The sequence below is a fragment of the Lissotriton helveticus genome, chromosome 9 (genome assembly GCF_964261635.1).
Source record: "Lissotriton helveticus chromosome 9, aLisHel1.1, whole genome shotgun sequence".
Lineage (NCBI taxonomy): Eukaryota > Metazoa > Chordata > Amphibia > Caudata > Salamandridae > Lissotriton > Lissotriton helveticus.
This window is the reverse complement of record NC_136070.1, coordinates 66378574-66395021: the sequence shown is the minus strand read 5'-3', so window position 1 is coordinate 66395021 and position 16448 is coordinate 66378574. Positions and strand designations below refer to the sequence as shown.

Sequence of the window (16448 nt, the reverse complement as noted above, 5' to 3'; positions counted from 1 at the left end):
ATAAATTAAATTAAATACAAGATAGTGTACACTGAACCAACCCGTTATAGGAATGATGAATGTCTTCTTTCTTTCTCTGTTTTAAATTGTTTTTAGATAAAAAAAATTAAATATAACAACAAAGAAATATGTGATTAATAAGGTCCTGAAGAAGGCGGAGACAAAATCTACGAAACGCCGCATCAACACCAGTTTTTATTTAAATTGAATCACTGTTTAAATATTTGTTTCATTGGAATTGGAATGATTGCTTAAATCATATGTACAACTGTTCACATCTGTTTTTAAGTAAGTAGAAGTGGCATGTAAATGGTGATGTGATTTTGAGATTTATGTTAAAAATTACCCCAGAAGGTAAATCCATCTCCATAGGATCTTAACAATACAATAAATGTTTTTATGGAATATTTCATACGTTTTAATATGAATTTAATACAATAAATTGTTTTGAATTTATGTATTTTTGTTATATGATTCATTGACAGGGAAGGTTTTGGTTCAGTGGTTACTATTGGAGTGACATTACTTCTATAAATTGAAGCACAATGGGGAACTTTGTTTTGTTGTGTGCAACTTTCTTACCCAGTCCCTTCTTGCCTAACTGGGGTAACTCTCTTACGCTGTAAGGTATACCAAATGTCCATGCATCTGTCTCTCAGTGAACATTAATCCAACCTAGGTCATCAGTGTGATAATTTAATATTTATCTTTACAAAATCAAGGTGTGTGATTAATCCGGAGAAAATGCAAGGATTGTCAAAACTTGGAAGCATTTTTATTAAAAATTTGGCAGAAAAATCAATAAAATCTACTCAGCACGGATCAACAGATGTGGAGGTCCTTCCTGTCTTTGGCTCAGAAGAAGACTTTATCCAAAATTACATTGACAATCTGCAGGCTGATGGGCACGGAACATTTACTGTTCGGAAGCAGAGGGGATCCTATATTCAGCGTCTATGCGACAGGCATAATAAAGCCAAGGGGGCCTCCAGTGGGAGCCCAAGCAAAACCCGAGCCAACGGTTGCCCAGCCTACGTATCCTTTTCATTTGAACAAGGGGCAAACATTACTGCATGTGTGGTGAGGAGGGAACTTCAACACAAAGGACATTCACCACAATCCCCAGTTGAAAAGAGAGTCAGCAGAATTCACCCCGAGCTTGTGCAGTACATAGAGATTCTTGCCTTTTCCGGCAGAAAGACAAGAGACATAATCCCACTTGTTGCTGAGTGGTCGAAGGAAAGAGGCTTTGTGGATAGTGAAGATAGACGGTATTACCCATCACATAAAGACATACAAGGCATACTTTATGAGTACAGAAAAAAGGACCGTCAACACTCAAACGATGCACTGAGTGTCAATAGTACACTAAAAACTTCAATCATCAAAAATGTTATCTATTATCAACCGGTATCGACTCTGGGCAACCAGGCTCTGAGAATTGTGGTTCATACAGAAAACCAAAAGAAGCAATTTGAAAAATATGGCAATGGCACCGTTTTTATGGCTTCGACCTATTCAGGTGAGCATTTTTGTAACTGACTCATTTTTCTAATATTGCGCTTCTGATATTAATAGAAGTTGTATTGAGCTGATTGTTTTTGTACACAATTTTTTACTAATCATTGCCCAGTGCGGTGCTTTAGTGAAAACAAGTCACGCTGTATTGAAATAGTTTGCTTGGTGTTTACATTTTAAGAGTTGAATAGGGCATTCAATAGAGGGCAACATGCTCACGCCTCCGTTATCTTCAGAGAAGACCTCCTACCAATTCATCATAGCCCTGCCTATTAAAGAAACAGGCATCTCTGTTTTATGCAGTATTTTTATTTGGTGTATAATTTTCCATTTCTTTTTTTTGTTCAAGGTTTTAATTTCCCATTAATAGATTTGTATACACATGCCATTTTTAAATTCTGATCTGATCACACGTATCTCATCAGTGATAGACCCGTAGTGGCCTAGTTTTGATCACTTTGTGTACATGTGAAGGTACAGCTCAATATATAGCATTGACATGTAGTACATGATAGTCGCTCTTTACTCATAATGATCTGCTAACCTGCTGTAATGTCACCGTGCCAGCTCCTTTAATTATGATCCATCTTTTATCATTATTTAGACTTGATGCTTGTACAATGTTTTTACTCTAACGTCTATGTTGAACTGTCTTAATGTCCATGTTCACAATCTTGAAAACAAGGACTGCTCACTTTGGCAGTTGTTTTGTTACATGAAATACACTGATGCAGCTGATAAAAGCTGGGAGGCACTTGGTAGTTTTGCTCCTAATTTTAGGTCTACTGGAAGGAGATCTAAAGTGTCTTGGTGAGTGAGAACTCCGCTTACTGCACATTCTGAATGTAGTTTAGTCGATAATTGTGTTTATTGTAGTCTATGTGTTAATGGGACAGGACCGGTCCAGCCCAGGAACCGCAAGAAACAGTTTAGCATTGCACAGGTCAAAACCTGATTTATATCACCTGTTGCACAGCTAATATACACCCAAAGGTGTTTAGGCTTCTTGACTGCGCTGCACACAGTTTTAAAATAAACTTGATCCATACGTTTTCACATGTATTCCAACATTTTATTAGTTAGTACAGTTCATCATCTTACACCTGCTAATGAGTTACTGATAGTCCCAATACCTTTCGGAGTTATGTCCCTTCAGGAGGCTCATTTCTTCTTCATGGGGACCCACTTAAACTACAAATACACAAACAAAAACAAAATTTGGAGGCATGACCTGAAGAATGCGGCTTCACATTAGCTGTGCTCAGTGATCTCCCCCACCATCCTCCATTGTAGGGCCCAGGACCTGCTGCATTTACCTCCCCCAACCCCCCCAAGATGCCTAGATACTCCAGTGTGCTGCCAAGACCTGAAGAATGTGCTCCCTGAGAGACAGAGGGACCTATATAGGCCGCGGACCTGACTATGTACTGGTGCTTTTTCAGGCTGCAGCCGTGTGGTAGAAGCACACCACGGGCGGCTAGTGGAGGAGTGGAATGGGTGCCCTCAAATTTGGGGTGCTTGGTCCTGCAGTAATCCCCCCTTTTGAGCTTCTATTGCCAGACCCGGTCCCTTAAGCCTTGCCATGCTGGGTGTGTGAGGACTCGCTGAAGCTGCTCATTCGGGGCGAGGGGGTCAGGGAGGGCCGGGGAGTTGAAGGAGAAGCTGCCACTACCTCACCCAAGTGAAGTGATGCCCTCCACCAAGGAGCAAACAGTGGTGTGTGCTTCTGTCACTTGGACGGGCCAGACATAGCTCTCCTCAGACAGGACCTTGGCAATGTGGCTACTAGTGTGACCGGGGCAGAGGAAGGGATCTCCACGATCGAAGATTGTTAACGTCCTTAAAGCTAACATGACAAAGATGCTCTCCTAAACAGCTACCCTTGAGCAGTGGTGGAAGAGGTTGAAAATAGAGCAATGTGAAATAACCTGCGCTCTGTGGGGTTTCCTGAGGGGGTGGAGGTCCATTCCCCTATGACATTTGTCAAAACTTGATTGAAATCATGGATCTAGGATTGGACGCTCTTGTTGTGGTTTGTGCTGCAGCAAGCATACCATTGGTTGGCCCCCCTCCCACCCTTCCCAATGCTCGACCGGCTGCTCAATTACCGGAACAGAGATGCTATCCTGCAAGAGGTCCACAAGGCAGGAATCTAGCAGTTCCAGTCCAATCGCGTTATGATCTTACTGGACTATTCCCTCTTGGCAGGGTCGAGCAAAAACTCTGTGCATTAAATATCTGATACATTTTGATCTATCCTGTGTGACTGTGCATATTTGTTCGATACCCTGGAAGGCGGCATGGGAGTGGGCGATAGAACTCTGAGACCTCCATTCACTGGGGATGCAGCCCCCGCGGAGCCCCACTCTCCAGAGATTGGGATGGGCCTACAACCCGCGCAGGAACCCAAAAGACTTGCTTTGGAGGGGGAGGTTCAGGCCTGAGTCCGCTGGGAACAGTCGAACAATTCATGGGCCTAAGCCTCGAAATCCTTGTTATTGGAAGAGATCAATTCCATACGCTCACCAGCGGTTTGACTGTTTTGTTGTTTCTAATGTTAGGGCGACAGATGCTTCAGGGAGGGAAGTATGTGGAGGGGGGAGTTCGGTGGTTCTGCGACTCGATTTGTGTTTTCATGTTTACTAGCACCTTCTACAACCACGGCCAAGTTCGTAACGTCTTCCGGAGACAAAGCTCACATCCTGCTTGCTTGACCCTTAAGGCTCCCACTCACACCTGTGTGGTCCTGTCAACCCTCACATCATCCTCACTTTTCTCCACACATTCCTTAGAAATGAGATTCCACATTATGTCATTGAATGTGAATCAATCAATCAATCAATCAAAGACATTTATAGAGCGCACTACTCACCCGTAGGGTCTCAAGGCGCTAGGGGGGGGGGGGGGCCGTTACTGCTCGAACAGCCAGGTCTTGAGCTTCTTCCTGAAGGAGAGGTGGTCTTGGGTCAGGCGCAGGTCAGGAGGGAGGGAGTTCCAGGTCTTGGCAGCCAGGTAGGAGAAGGACCTTCCTCCTGTTGTCGCTCTTCGGATGCAGGGGACGGCGGCGAGGGCGTGGCTGGTTGATCGGAGGTGGCGCTTGGGAGCGTAGAAGTTGATTCGGTTGTTGAGGTAGCTCGGGCCTTGATCGTGTAGGGCTTTGTGTGCGTGGGTGAGGAGACGGAAGGTTATTCTTTTGTTGACGGGGAGCCAGTGCAGGTCTCTCAGATGTCCGGAGATGTGGCTGTTTCGTGGGATGTCGAGGATGAGTCTGGCTGAGGCGTTCTGGATCCGCTGGAGTCTCTTCTGGAGCTTGGCGGTGGTTCCGGCGTAGAGGGCGTTGCCGTAGTCCAGTCGGCTGGTGACGAGGGCCTGGGTGACAGTCTTCCTGGTCTCGGTGGGGATCCACCAGAAGATCTTCCGTAGCATGCGCAGGATGTTGAAGCATGACGAGGAGACGGCGTTGACTTGTCTGGTCATGGAGAGGGAGGAGTCCAGGATGAAGCCCAGGTTGCGTGCGTGGTCCGTCGGTTTGAGTGCGGTGCCCAGGGCGGGGGGCCACCAGGAGTCGTCCCAGGCGGAGGGCGAGGAGCCCAGGATGAGGACCTCCGTCTTGTCTGAGTTCAGTTTCAGGCGGCTGGTCGTCATCCACTCGGCTACATCTTTCATCCCTTCGTGCAGGTTGGCTCTGGCGGCGGCGGGGTCGTTGGTCAGGGAGAGGATCAGCTGGGTGTCGTCGGCGTAGGAGATTATGTTGAGGTTGTGTTGGCGTGCGATGGCCGCGAGGGGGCTCATGTAGACGTTGAAGAGGGTGGGACTCAGCGAGGATCCTTGACGGACGCCGCAGATGACTTCGGTGGCCTCTGACTTGTACGGTGGACCGGACTCTCTGTGTTCTTCCGTCGAGGAAGGAGGCGATCCATTCCAGTGCCTTCTCCTGGATTCCGACGTTGCCGAGGCGCTGCACTAGGGTGCGGTGGCAGACAGTGTCGAATGCCGCTCAGAGGTCCAGGAGGATGAGGGCCGCTGTTTCTCCGTTGTCCATCAGGGCTCGGATGTCATCGGTGGCAGCGATGAGGGCGGTCTCGGTGCTGTGGTTGGCTCGGAAGCCAGACTGTGAGGGGTCGAGGGATCCATTCGTCTCGAGGAAGGCGGCCAGCTGTTTGTTGACGGTCTTCTCGATGACTTTGGCCGGGAACGGGAGGAGCGAGATGGGACTGTAATTCTTGAGTTCGGTGGGGTCCGCTGTAGGTTTCTTGAGTAGAGCGCTGAGTTCGGCGTGCTTCCAGCTCTCAGGGAAGGTGGCGGTGTCGAAGGAGGTGTTGATAATGTCCCGCAGGTGGGGTGCGATGACAGCGTCGGCCTTGTTGAAGACGTGGTGAGGGCAGGGGTCGGTCGGAGATCCGGAGTGGACGGAGTTCATTGTGCGGGCGGTGTCTTCGGTGCTGATCGGAGTCCAGGCGCGGAGGGTGGTGGTGGGTGGCATTGCTGCGGTCGTGGCGTGCGTCCGTTGGATGCTGAAGCTGTTGTGTGTGTCCGCGATCTTGTTGTGGAAGTAGGAGGCGAGGGAGTTGCAGAGGTCTTGCGATGGGGTGATGTCGTTGTTTCCGGCGTTGGGGTTGGAGAGCTCTTTCACGATGTTGAAGAGTTCCTTGCAGTTGTGTGCGTTGTTGTCCAGCCGGTCCTTGTATGCATTTTTCTTGGTGGCGCGGATCAGTTGGTGGTGTTTCCGGGTGGCGAGCTTGAGGGTGGTCATGTTGTCCATTGTTGGTTCCCTTCTCCATACTTTCTCGAGGGCTCGGCAGTTCGTCTTGGAGCTCTTGAGTTCGTCGGTGAACCATGGGGCTTTTCTGCTGCCGGGTCTGCTGGGCGGGGTCCTCAGAGGGGCGAGTTCGTCCGCGCAGTTGCTGATCCAATTCGTGAGGTTGTCGGCGGCCTTGCTGGGGTTCGCTGAGGAGGGTGCTGGCTCAGGGAAGCGGTGAGCTGGTCGGCTGTGATCTTGTTCCAGCTTCTTCGGGCAACCTGTTGCTGGTGATGGTGGATCGTCGTTCTTTTGAAGGTGAAGTGGACACAGCTGTGGTCCGTCCAGTGGAGTCCTGTGGCGTGGCTGAAGGCGATGTCTTTGCTGGATGAGAAGACGGCGTCGAGTGTGTGTCCGGCGAGGTGGGTGGGGGTGGACACCAGCTGCTTGAGTCCGAGGTTGGCGAGGTTGTCGAGCAGGGTGATGGTGTTTCGGTCGCTGTTGTTCTCCAGGTGGAAGTTGAGGTCCCCCAGGAGGATGTAGTCGGCGGAGGGGAGGGCATGCAGGCTGATGAAGTCGGCGATGTCCTCGCTGAATTGTGTGCGTGGTCCCGGGGGTCGGTAGATCAGGGTGCCTCTGAGGGTGGTCTTCGGGTCGGTGTGGATCTGGAAGTGCAGGTGTTCGGCGGTGGTTAGGGTGTCGTCGGTGTTGGTCGTGATGCGGATGGTGTCCCTGTGGATGATGGCGATGCCTCCTCCCATCTGGTTGGCGGTGCGGTCCCTCCGGGTGATCTTGTAGCCCTCTGGGATGGCGATGGCGATGTCGGGTGCTGAGGAGGCGTTCATCCAGGTCTCCGTGAGGAAGGCGATGTCAGGGGCTGTGGTGTCGAGGAGGTTCCAGAGTTCGACGGCGTGTCTGTGGACCCCTGTGTGACCTCCTAGATCACATTAAGAGAATGGCGGTTGTACAATATGCCAAACGCCACCAGGCCCTGATGCTTCAAGAACCCATCTGTTGGGATTACACTGTCCTTTTCTTAGACACTATGGATATGACAGGGTGTTCCATGCTGTATTCGGTCAGGTTGCCTGGGGGTGGGGAGGATATATATCCTCCCATCTTAGGAACCTACATTTTATTGTGACCGCCACAACTACAGACCCATTAGGCAGATTCATAGCAGTGGATGGACTTTTGGAAGGGAAACATTATAACATCCTCAGCGTATACATTCCTTCCCATCTACACTCAGGTACTCTAGCCATCCTGACGCAGGTCATTTCTGGGATGCCCCATGGATAAGCAGTGATCGGTGGTAACTTTAGTGCCACCTGAAGGCCCGCTTTGGACACCTTTGACCACCCCATGGCAACCGGCCTGGTGCAGGCAGGTAAACTAGGAGAGTGGATGCATGCCCTGGGTCTCTGTGATTGCTGGAGAACCTGGCATAGTTCTAAGAGAGAATATACTCACACATATGCTATCCATAAGTCTCTCTCGTGTATCGACCTCCTCCTTCTCCAGCGACATAAATGCTGCTGGTCGCTTCAGTGAACATACACCTCAGGGGTATTTCCGATCACTCTCCAGTGGTGGTAGAACTGGGGGCAGTGGGGCAGCACTGCAACTGATATGGTGCCTTAGCTTCTGGTACCTCCAGGATGAAAACTGCGTAGATTTCCTTTTCACCGAACAGGAACACTACTTTGCAGTCAATGAGGGTACGGTATATTCTCCAAGCATCCTCTGGGTGGCGGGCAAGGCCACCATTAGGGGATTTGCAAATCTATATGTTAGACGAGCCAAAAAAGAGAGGGCAAGCACCCTGACTGCCCTCAAGACTTGGGTTATGGACCTGGAATCGCAAGACACCTGAACGAAATCCTCCACCCCCAGCTGACAGAAGTGAAAGGGACCCTCCAACTAACAGCAATGAAGGAGGCCCTCCAACGCTGGATGGCTTCTACCCACAAGGTGACAAAATAGCAAAACTGCTGTACTAGTTGGTCACCTGGGGAATGGCATTCCATATAGTACCCGCAATTCGTAATAATCTCCATCTCCTGTGACCACGTCTACGGCTATAGTCAAGGCCACTAGAATTATGTGGCAGTGGAGGGCCAAATTAGGTGACTGGGTTTGGTAAAATATGTGGTAAGAAGAGGCAAATGACGCGGCATAATGCGCCACATTTTGCGATAGGATTACTTCATTATTTTGTCGTTTTTAGGGCTCGGGCCTACGTCACACGAAGTGGGGCGAGGCTTCCGAGCTCTAATGTTATAAAAAAAAAAAGTTCAGAAAGGGCTGTGGGCTGCCGCATTCCAGAAAGCGCGCGGTTTTTGCGTGTGGTATTCTGCCATGTGAATGGTAATTGGTCCAGGCAAGGCTGTGTTTAAGTAAGGCAGCACGCCATAGGGCTTTGGAATTTTTGCAATGTCCACTTCCTGCATAAAGTGTTCGGACACGCGCAGAAGAATACATAAATCCTCAATTACCAGCTGTCCGAGGTGCCGGTAATTGAAGGCAGATGGTGCTGGGAGCGTGTGCACTGCTGTGTTTTTTTTTCCTTGAGCTCTGTGTGCGCGCTGGCAAACCCGCGCCTGCTCTTTGACTGAGGTAGGCTAAACAAGCATTGGCAAAGCAAATAGGACTCTCCTATACAAAATCTGTTGGTTTTGTGGCGGTGCAGAGTGGCGGTGCAGAGTGCAGAGTGCAGAGTGGTGGTGCAGAGTGGTGGTGCAGAGTGGTGGTGCAGAGTGGCGGTGCAGAGTGGCGGTGCAGAGTGGCGGTGCAGAGTGGCGGTGCAGAGTGGCGGTGCAGTGCAGCAGAGTGGCGGCAGAGTGGCGGTGCAGAGTGCAGAGTGGCGGTGCAGAGTGGCGGTGCAGAGTGGAGGTGCAGAGTGGCGGTGCAGAGTGGCAGTACGGTGGTGCAGAGTGGCGGTGCAGAGTGGCGGTGCAGAGTGGCAGTGCAGAGTGGCAGTGCAGAGTGCAGAGTGGCAGTGGCGGTGCAGAGTGGCAGTGCAGAGTGCAGAGTGGCGGTGCAGAGTGCAGAGTGGCGGTGCAGAGTGGCGGTGCAGAGTGGCGGTGCAGAGTGGCGGTGCGGTGGTGCAGAGTGGCAGTGCAGAGTGGCAGTGCGGTGGTGCAGAGTGGCGGTGCAGAGTGGCGGTGCAGAGTGGCGGTGCAGAGTGGCGGTGCAGAGTGCAGAGTGGCGGTGCAGAGTGGCGGTGCAGAGTGCAGAGTGGCGGTGCAGAGTGGCAGTGAAGAGTGCAGAGTGGCGGTGCAGAGTGGCGGTGCAGAGTGGCGGTGCAGAGTGGCAGTACGGTGGTGCAGAGTGGCGGTGCAGAGGTGCAGAGTGGGGGTGCAGAGTGGCGGTGCAGAGTGGCGGTGCAGAGTGGCAGTGCAGAGTGCAGAGTGGCGGTGCAGAGTGGCGGTGCAGAGTGGCAGTGCAGAGTGCAGCGTGGCGGTGCAGAGTGGCGGTGCAGAGTGCAGCGTGGCGGTGCAGAGTGGCGGTGCAGAGTGCAGTGTGGCGGTGCAGAGTGGCGGTGCAGAGTGGCGGTGCAGAGTGGCGGTGCAGAGTGGCGGTGCAGAGTGGCGGTGCGGTGGTGCAGAGTGGCAGTGCAGAGTGGCAGTGCGGTGGTGCAGTGCGGTGGTGCAGAGTGGCGATGCAGAGTGGCGGTGCAGAGTGGCGGTGCAGTGCAGCAGAGTGGCGGCAGAGTGGTGGTGCAGAGTGCAGAGTGGCGGTGCAGAGTGGCGGTGCAGAGTGGCGGTGCAGAGTGGCGGTGCAGAGTGGCGGTGCAGAGTGGCGGTGCAGAGTGGCGGTGAAGAGTGCAGAGTGGCGGTGCAGAGTGGCGGTGCAGAGTGCAGAGTGGCGGTGCAGAGTGGCGGTGCAGAGTGGCGGTGCGGTGGTGCAGAGTGGCAGTGCAGAGTGGCAGTGCGGTGGTGCAGAGTGGCGGTGCAGAGTGGCGGTGCAGAGTGGCGGTGCAGAGTGGCGGTGCAGAGTGCAGAGTGGTGGTGCAGAGTGCAGAGTGGTGGTGCAGAGTGGTGGTGCAGAGTGCAGAGTGGTGGTGCAGAGTGGTGGTGCAGAGTGGCGGTGCGGTAGTGCAGAGTGGCGGTGCAGAGTGGCGGTGCAGAGTGGCGGTGCAGAGTGGCGGTGCAGAGTGGCGGTGCAGAGTGGCGGTGCAGAGTGGCGGTGCAGAGTGCAGAGTGGCGGTGCAGAGTGGCGGTGCAGAGTGGCGGTGCAGAGTGGCGGTGCAGAGTGGCGGTGCAGAGTGCAGAGTGGCGGTGCAGAGTGGCGGTGCAGAGTGGCGGTGCAGAGTGGCGGTGCAGAGTGGCGGTGCAGAGTGCAGAGTGGCGGTGCAGAGTGGCGGTGCAGAGTGGCGGTGCAGAGTGGCGGTGCAGTGCAGAGTGGCGGTGCAGTGGTGCAGAGTGGCGGTGCAGAGTGGCGGTGCAGAGTGCAGAGTGGCGGTGCATAGTGGCGGTGCAGAGTGCAGAGTGGCGGTGCAGTGGTGCAGAGTGGCGGTGCAGAGTGGCGGTGCAGAGTGGCGGTGCAGAGTGCAGAGTGGCGGTGCAGAGTGGCGGTGCAGAGTGCAGAGTGGCGGGGCATAGTGGCGGTGCAGAGTGCATAGTGGCGGTGCATAGTGGCGGTGCAGAGTGCAGAGTGGCGGTGCAGAGTGGCGGTGCAGAGTGGCGGTGCAGAGTGGCGGTGCAGAGTGGCGGTGCAGAGTGGCAGTGCAGAGTGGCAGAGCGGCGGTGCAGAGTGGCGGTGCAGAGTGGCGGTGCAGAGTGCAGAGTGGCGGTGCAGAGTGGCGGTGCAGAGTGGCGGTGCAGAGTGGCGGTGCAGAGTGGCGGTGCAGAGTGCAGAGTGGCGGTGCAGAGTGGCGGTGCAGAGTGCAGAGTGGCGGTGCAGAGTGGCGGTGCAGTGCAGAGTGGCGGTGCAGTGGTGCAGAGTGGCGGTGCAGAGTGGCGGTGCAGAGTGCAGAGTGGCGGTGCATAGTGGCGGTGCAGAGTGCAGAGTGGCGGTGCAGTGGTGCAGAGTGGCGGTGCAGAGTGGCGGTGCAGAGTGGCGGTGCAGAGTGGCGGTGCAGAGTGCAGAGTGGCGGTGCAGAGTGGCGGTGCAGAGTGCAGAGTGGCGGGGCATAGTGGCGGTGCAGAGTGGCGGTGCATAGTGGCGGTGCAGAGTGCAGAGTGGCGGTGCAGAGTGGCGGTGCAGAGTGGCGGTGCAGAGTGGCGGTGCAGAGTGGCGGTGCAGAGTGGCAGTGCGGTGGTGCAGTGCGGTGGTGCAGTGCGGCAGTGCAGAGTGGCGGTGCAGAGTGGCAGTGCAGAGTGGCAGTGCGGTGGTGCAGAGTGGCGGTGCAGAGTGCAGAGTGGCGGTGCATAGTGGCGGTGCATAGTGGCGGTGCATAGTGGCGGTGCATAGTGGCGGTGCAGAGTGCCGGTGCAGAGTGCCGGTGCAGAGTGCCGGTGCGGTGGTGCAGTGCGGTGGTGCAGTGCGGTGGTGCAGTGCGGTGGTGCAGAGTGCAGAGCGGCGGTGCCGAGTGGCGGTGCAGAGTGGCGGTGCGGTGGTGCAGAGTGGCGGTGCAGAGTGGCGGTGCAGAGTGGCGGTGCAGAGTGGCGGTGCAGAGTGGCAGTGCAGAGTGGCGGTGCAGAGTGGCGGTGCAGAGTGGCGGTGCAGAGTGGCGGTGCGGTGGTGCAGAGTGGCGGTGCAGAGTGGCGGTGCAGAGTGGCGGTGCAGAGTGGCGGTGCAGAGTGCAGAGTGGCGGTGCAGAGTGGCGGTGCAGTGCAGAGTGGCGGTGCAGTGGTGCAGAGTGGCGGTGCAGAGTGGCGGTGCAGAGTGCAGAGTGGCGGTGCATAGTGGCGGTGCAGAGTGCAGAGTGGCGGTGCAGTGGTGCAGAGTGGCGGTGCAGAGTGGCGGTGCAGAGTGGCGGTGCAGAGTGGCGGTGCAGAGTGCAGAGTGGCGGTGCAGAGTGGCGGTGCAGAGTGCAGAGTGGCGGGGCATAGTGGCGGTGCAGAGTGGCGGTGCATAGTGGCGGTGCAGAGTGCAGAGTGGCAGTGCAGAGTGGCGGTGCAGAGTGGCGGTGCAGAGTGGCGGTGCAGAGTGGCGGTGCAGAGTGGCAGTGCGGTGGTGCAGTGCGGTGGTGCAGTGCGGCAGTGCAGAGTGGCGGTGCAGAGTGGCAGTGCAGAGTGGCAGTGCGGTGGTGCAGAGTGGCGGTGCAGAGTGCAGAGTGGCGGTGCATAGTGGCGGTGCATAGTGGCGGTGCATAGTGGCGGTGCAGAGTGCCGGTGCAGAGTGCCGGTGCAGAGTGCCGGTGCAGAGTGCCGGTGCGGTGGTGCAGTGCGGTGGTGCAGTGCGGTGGTGCAGTGCGGTGGTGCAGAGTGCAGAGCGGCGGTGCCGAGTGGCGGTGCAGAGTGGCGGTGCGGTGGTGCAGAGTGGCGGTGCAGAGTGGCGGTGCAGAGTGGCGGTGCAGAGTGGCGGTGCAGAGTGGCAGTGCAGAGTGGCGGTGCAGAGTGGCGGTGCAGAGTGGCGGTGCAGAGTGGCGGTGCGGTGGTGCAGAGTGGCGGTGCAGAGTGGCGGTGCAGAGTGGCGGTGCGGTGGTGCAGAGTGGCAGTGCAGAGTGGCGGTGCAGAGTGGCGGTGCAGAGTGGCGGTGCAGAGTGGCGGTGCAGAGTGGCGGTGCAGAGTGGCGGTGCAGAGTGGCGGTGCAGAGTGGTGGTGCAGAGGTGCAGAGTGGCGGTGCAGAGTGGCGGTGCAGAGTGGCGGTGCAGAGGTGCAGAGTGGCGGTGCAGAGTGGCGGTGCAGAGTGGCAGTGCAGGTGCAGAGTGGCGGTGCAGAGTGGCAGTGCAGTGGTGCAGAGTGGCGGTGCAGAGTGGCGGTGCAGAGTGGCAGTGCAGAGTGGCGGTGCAGAGTGGCGGTGCGGTGGTGCAGAGTGGCGGTGCAGAGTGGCGGTGCAGAGTGGCGGTGCAGAGTGGCGGTGCAGTGCAGCAGAGTGGCGGTGCAGAGTGGCGGTGCAGAGTGGCGGTGCAGAGTGGCGGTGCAGAGTGGCGGTGCAGAGTGGCGGTGCAGAGTGGCGGTGCAGAGTGGCGGTGCAGAGTGCAGAGTGGCGGTGCAGAGTGGCGGTGCAGAGTGGCGGTGCAGAGTGGCGGTGCAGAGTGGTGGTGCAGAGTGGCGGTGCGGTGGTGCAGAGTGGCAGTGCGGCGGTGCAGAGTGGCGGTGCAGAGTGGCGGTGCAGAGTGGCGGTGCAGAGTGGCGGTGCAGAGTGGCGGTGCAGAGTGGCGGTGCAGAGTGGCGGTGCAGTGGTGCAGAGTGGCGGTGTAGAGTGCAGAGTGGCGGTGCAGAGTGGCGGTGCAGAGTGGTGGTGCAGAGGTGCAGAGTGGCGGTGCAGAGGTGCAGAGTGGCGGTGCAGAGTGGCGGTGCAGAGTGGCAGAGTGGCGGTGCAGAGTGGCGGTGCAGAGTGCAGAGTGGCGGTGCAGAGTGCAGAGTGGCGGTGCAGAGTGGCGGTGCAGAGTGGCGGTGCAGAGGGCAGAGTGGCGGTGCAGAGTGGCAGCGCAGAGTGCAGAGTGGCGGTGCAGAGTGGCAGCGCAGAGTGCAGAGTGGCGGTGCAGAGTGGCAGCGCAGAGTGCAGAGTGGCAGCGCAGAGTGCAGAGTGGCGGTGCAGAGTGCAGAGTGGCGGTGCAGAGTGGCGGTGCAGAGTGCAGAGTGGCGGTGCAGAGTGGCAGCGCAGAGTGGCGGTGCAGAGTGCAGAGTGGCGGTGCAGAGTGGCAGCGCAGAGTGCAGAGTGGCGGTGCAGAGTGGCGGTGCAGAGTGGCGGTGCAGAGTGGCGGTGCAGAGTGGCGATGCAGAGTGGCGGTGCAGAGTGGCGGTGCAGAGTGGCGGTGCAGAGTGGCGGTGCAGAGTGCAGAGTGGCAGTGCAGAGTGGCGGTGCAGAGTGCAGAGTGGCGGTGCAGAGTGCAGAGTGGCGGTGCAGAGTGGCGGTGCAGAGTGCAGAGTGGCGGTGCAGAGTGCAGAGTGGCGGTGCAGAGTGGCGGTGCAGAGTGGCGGTGCAGAGTGGCAGAGTGGCGGTGCAGAGTGGCGGTGCAGAGTGGCAGTTCAGAGTGCAGAGTGGCGGTGCAGAGTGGCGGTGCAGAGTGGCGGTGCAGTGGTGCAGAGTGGCGGTGCAGAGTGGCGGTGCAGAGTGGCGGTGCAGAGTGGCGGTGCAGAGTGGCAGTGCAGAGTGGCAGAGCGGCGGTGCAGAGTGGCGGTGCAGAGTGGCGGTGCAGAGTGGCGGTGCAGAGTGCAGAGTGGCGGTGCAGAGTGGCGGTGCAGAGTGCAGAGTGGCGGTGCAGAGTGGCAGTTCAGAGTGCAGAGTGGCGGTGCAGAGTGGCGGTGCAGAGTGGTGGTGCAGAGTGGCGGTGCGGTGGTGCCGAGTGGCAGAGTGGCGGTGCAGAGTGGCGGTGCAGAGTGGCGGTGCAGTGGTGCAGAGTGGCGGTGCGGCGGTGCAGAGTGGCGGTGCAGAGTGGCGGTGCAGAGTGGCGGTGCAGAGTGGCGGTGCAGAGTGGTGGTGCAGAGTGGCGGTGGCGGTGCAGAGTGGCAGAGTGGCGGTGCAGAGTGGCGGTGCGGTGGCGGTGCAGAGTAGCGGTGCAGAGTGGCGGTGCAGAGTGGCGGTGCAGAGTGGCAGTGCAGAGTGGAAGAGCGGCGGTGCAGAGTGGCGGTGCAGAGTGGCGGTGCAGAGTGGCGGTGCAGAGTGGCGGTGCAGAGTGGCGGTGCAGAGTGGCGGTGCGGTGGTGCAGAGTGGCGGTGCAGAGTGGCGGTGCAGAGTGGCGGTGCAGAGTGGCGGTGCAGAGTGGCGGTGCAGAGTGGCGGTGCATAAGAAGGACATCACAGGCAAGTGGTGCAATATTCGCACATTCACAAGGAGATCACTAGCAGTACAGTACACACCACATGAACACACTCCATAACACATAGCAACAATACATTGGCATTTACAATGCCATTAGCTCAAACTCAAATAAATCCGAGCCCGATTGCATTTCTAATGCTTGTTAAACTTGTTAACACTGGGCATTGGTTGCACCTCAATAATACCAGTTTAACACCCAAATATAGCCACATGCAAAAGAAATGTGACCAACCAACCTTTGCAAAGGGCCTTCCCCTGCACGTGTCGCTGCATTTCTAGTAACTTTTGAATCGTTCTAGCTAGAAACAAATTTTTGACGAGTAAAATCTGGAGATTTTGACCACAGATGATGAAGGATGTTGCAAAATGCGGCAAATCTAGAATTATGCGAAAATCGCTGCAGCCACACAATTGTATAATTCCAGTCGCCCTGGCTTTAGCCACAGTTTTTGCCTCTTACTTTGAGTTACTTAATGCCCACCAAGAACGCCCTCAATGTGAGCGATAACACTCTATTCTAGAAGATATCCTGCTCGATGCACCTCTCTGAGCAGTCTGCACAGCCGTAGATAGTCCAATCACTGAGGCCGAAATAAGGGACACGATCCAGGGACTAAAAGCCGGCAAGACAGTGGGCCCTGATGGCTTCCTACCAGAATACTGTTGTACATATTCTACCCAATTAATTCCCCATCTGCTCAATCTGTATCAGGAAGCAGCTGAAGGGGGTAAAGTTTCCATCAGACATTGACACTGACTCGATCGTGGTTCTACCTAAACCAGGGAGCCCAGTTGATCAATGTGCCTCCTATCGTCCCATCTCATTGATCAATGCAGAGGTCAATATATTCACCAAACTCCTAGCCAATAGACATCCCCAGTATTAGCTAAATTGATCCAGCCAGACCAATGTGGCTTTCTGCCGTAAGGCAGCACAAGACATTGTCTCCGACTGTTCCATTTGGCCATGGCCCTCATGGCTTACCTCTGAGACCCATTGGCCCTTCTCCTTCTGGAATTGTATAAAGCTTCCGTACCGTAGATTGGTCCTCTTTGACCAGGGTAATGGAGAAAATTGGTCTTGGCCCCAGACTCCACAGATTCATTGCTGTGCTCTACGCCGAGCCGCAGGCACGGGTGCTGGTTAACGGAGTACTGTCACAAACATTCCCCATCCGTAGGGGCACCAGACAAGTTTGCCTCTTGTCTCCTCTACTGTTTGCCCTGGCAATTGAGCTTTTAGCCCAACTAAAACACTGTGATGATTGAGTGGTGAGCTGGGAATGGGTAGACCGCTCTGATAACCAGATTGCAC

The 16448-nt window shown here is 55.9% G+C and overlaps 1 protein-coding gene across 2 annotated transcripts in view; it reads left to right on the top strand.

The window, feature by feature from the left end:
* Positions 1–16448, top strand: part of LOC144780925 (uncharacterized) — a 129748-nt gene that overhangs the window by 48579 nt on the left and 64721 nt on the right. For both annotated transcript variants that reach the window (XM_078659467.1, XM_078659466.1), the window contains exon 5: positions 723–1522. In XM_078659467.1, coding sequence (XP_078515593.1) covers positions 723–1522 — 800 coding nt within the window. The remainder of the gene's footprint in view (positions 1–722; positions 1523–16448) is intronic.